The sequence below is a fragment of the Populus euphratica genome, unplaced genomic scaffold, assembly GCF_000495115.2.
Source record: "Populus euphratica unplaced genomic scaffold, PopEup_1.0 scaffold1393.1, whole genome shotgun sequence".
Classification (NCBI taxonomy): domain Eukaryota; kingdom Viridiplantae; phylum Streptophyta; class Magnoliopsida; order Malpighiales; family Salicaceae; genus Populus; species Populus euphratica.
The window spans coordinates 12,935-14,181 of NW_011501233.1; the positions used below are offsets into that span (position 1 = coordinate 12,935).

Genomic DNA, 1,247 nt, shown 5'->3' on the forward strand with positions numbered 1-1,247 from the left:
ACTTTAAAAAATAATTATAATCATATTTTTTTTTATTTACGTGGAGTGTCCGGGCCAGCTTACGTGCACCACGACTAATCCTCACGGCCCACTGAACATCCTGCAAGCCCAGTGAGCAGGTAAGGAATCGCAGGGATGACAAACGTGTATGGTAAGACTCAAATCCAGATGCGGAAAAAAAGAACAAGCCCCTCACACCACTATGCTAGAAACTTATTTGCATTATAATCACATTTTTAAATGTATATGAGAGTCCTTAAATTTTGAATTTACGTGAAACAATTACACTTTACTTTTTTATTTTTTAAATAGTAAAAACATTATTGGACTGCTATTCTACGAAACTTCAAGAATATGTAAAAGTTATTCTATTACTAACATTTGAATGATACTGCTGTCTTGATGGATTTTTTGGTAATAGTATTTTAAAATACAGAATTTATCTTACCCGAATAATAAATCCAAATTTCTATTGAAGATGAGAAATTAATGTTGATTAAATTTCTATTTTATTTTTTATTCAATATTATAGGCTTTTCTAGTTTTTCTATTTTTAAAAAATAAATTTTCTATTTAGTTATATATATATATATATATATATTGTAGAAATAGTATTTGGAAATAGATTTTGATATTTGATGATTTTAGTATAATAAGCTCTGCCACAAACAATTCACATCCTCCAAATCACAAGGTGTTATTTAAGTTATTTTAAAAGGTTTTTATTTAGTACCCATATGAAACCTGAAATACCCCATGGCTTCTTTTGCCTTCACATGGCTTTCAACTGTTTAGTATTGTTTTAAAAATATTTTAATTTTTTTTTAAATTAATATATTTTTGATAATTTTATATCATTTTCATGTGATGATATAAAAAATAATTTTTAAAAATAAAAAATATTATTTTAATATGTTTTGAAAAAAAAAACCATTTAAAAAACCAACCACAATTATATTCCCAGACACTGGACACACTTAGATATGTTGTGATATGCGGACATTTGATGCCATAATCTCTGAATCAATAGAGGAGACACTGATATCATCATCTTGTTAGAATACTGGTATGTAAACCCGACCAGATAAAAAGTCAAGGACAAGATAAAATGAGAAATGAGACACACAAGAATTTACATGGTTTTCCCAATTGGGCTACGTTCACAAGCAAGTATAGAAAGATTTTACTATGTAATGTGAGAATTACAACCTCTCTCAAATAATAGGAGAACAACTAAGAATCTCTCT

At 27.9% G+C, this 1,247-nt stretch overlaps 1 protein-coding gene across 1 annotated transcript in view; it reads right to left on the reverse strand.

The window, feature by feature from the left end:
- Nucleotides 1-703: 703 nt before the first annotated feature.
- The window catches only part of LOC105117504 (TMV resistance protein N-like), a 17,066-nt gene continuing 16,522 nt past the window's right edge, over nucleotides 704-1,247 (reverse strand). Inside the window, exon 6 of the mRNA XM_011015188.1 lies at nucleotides 704-744. Within this exon, the coding sequence (XP_011013490.1) occupies nucleotides 723-744 (22 nt within the window). The 3' untranslated portion in view covers nucleotides 704-722. The remainder of the gene's footprint in view (nucleotides 745-1,247) is intronic.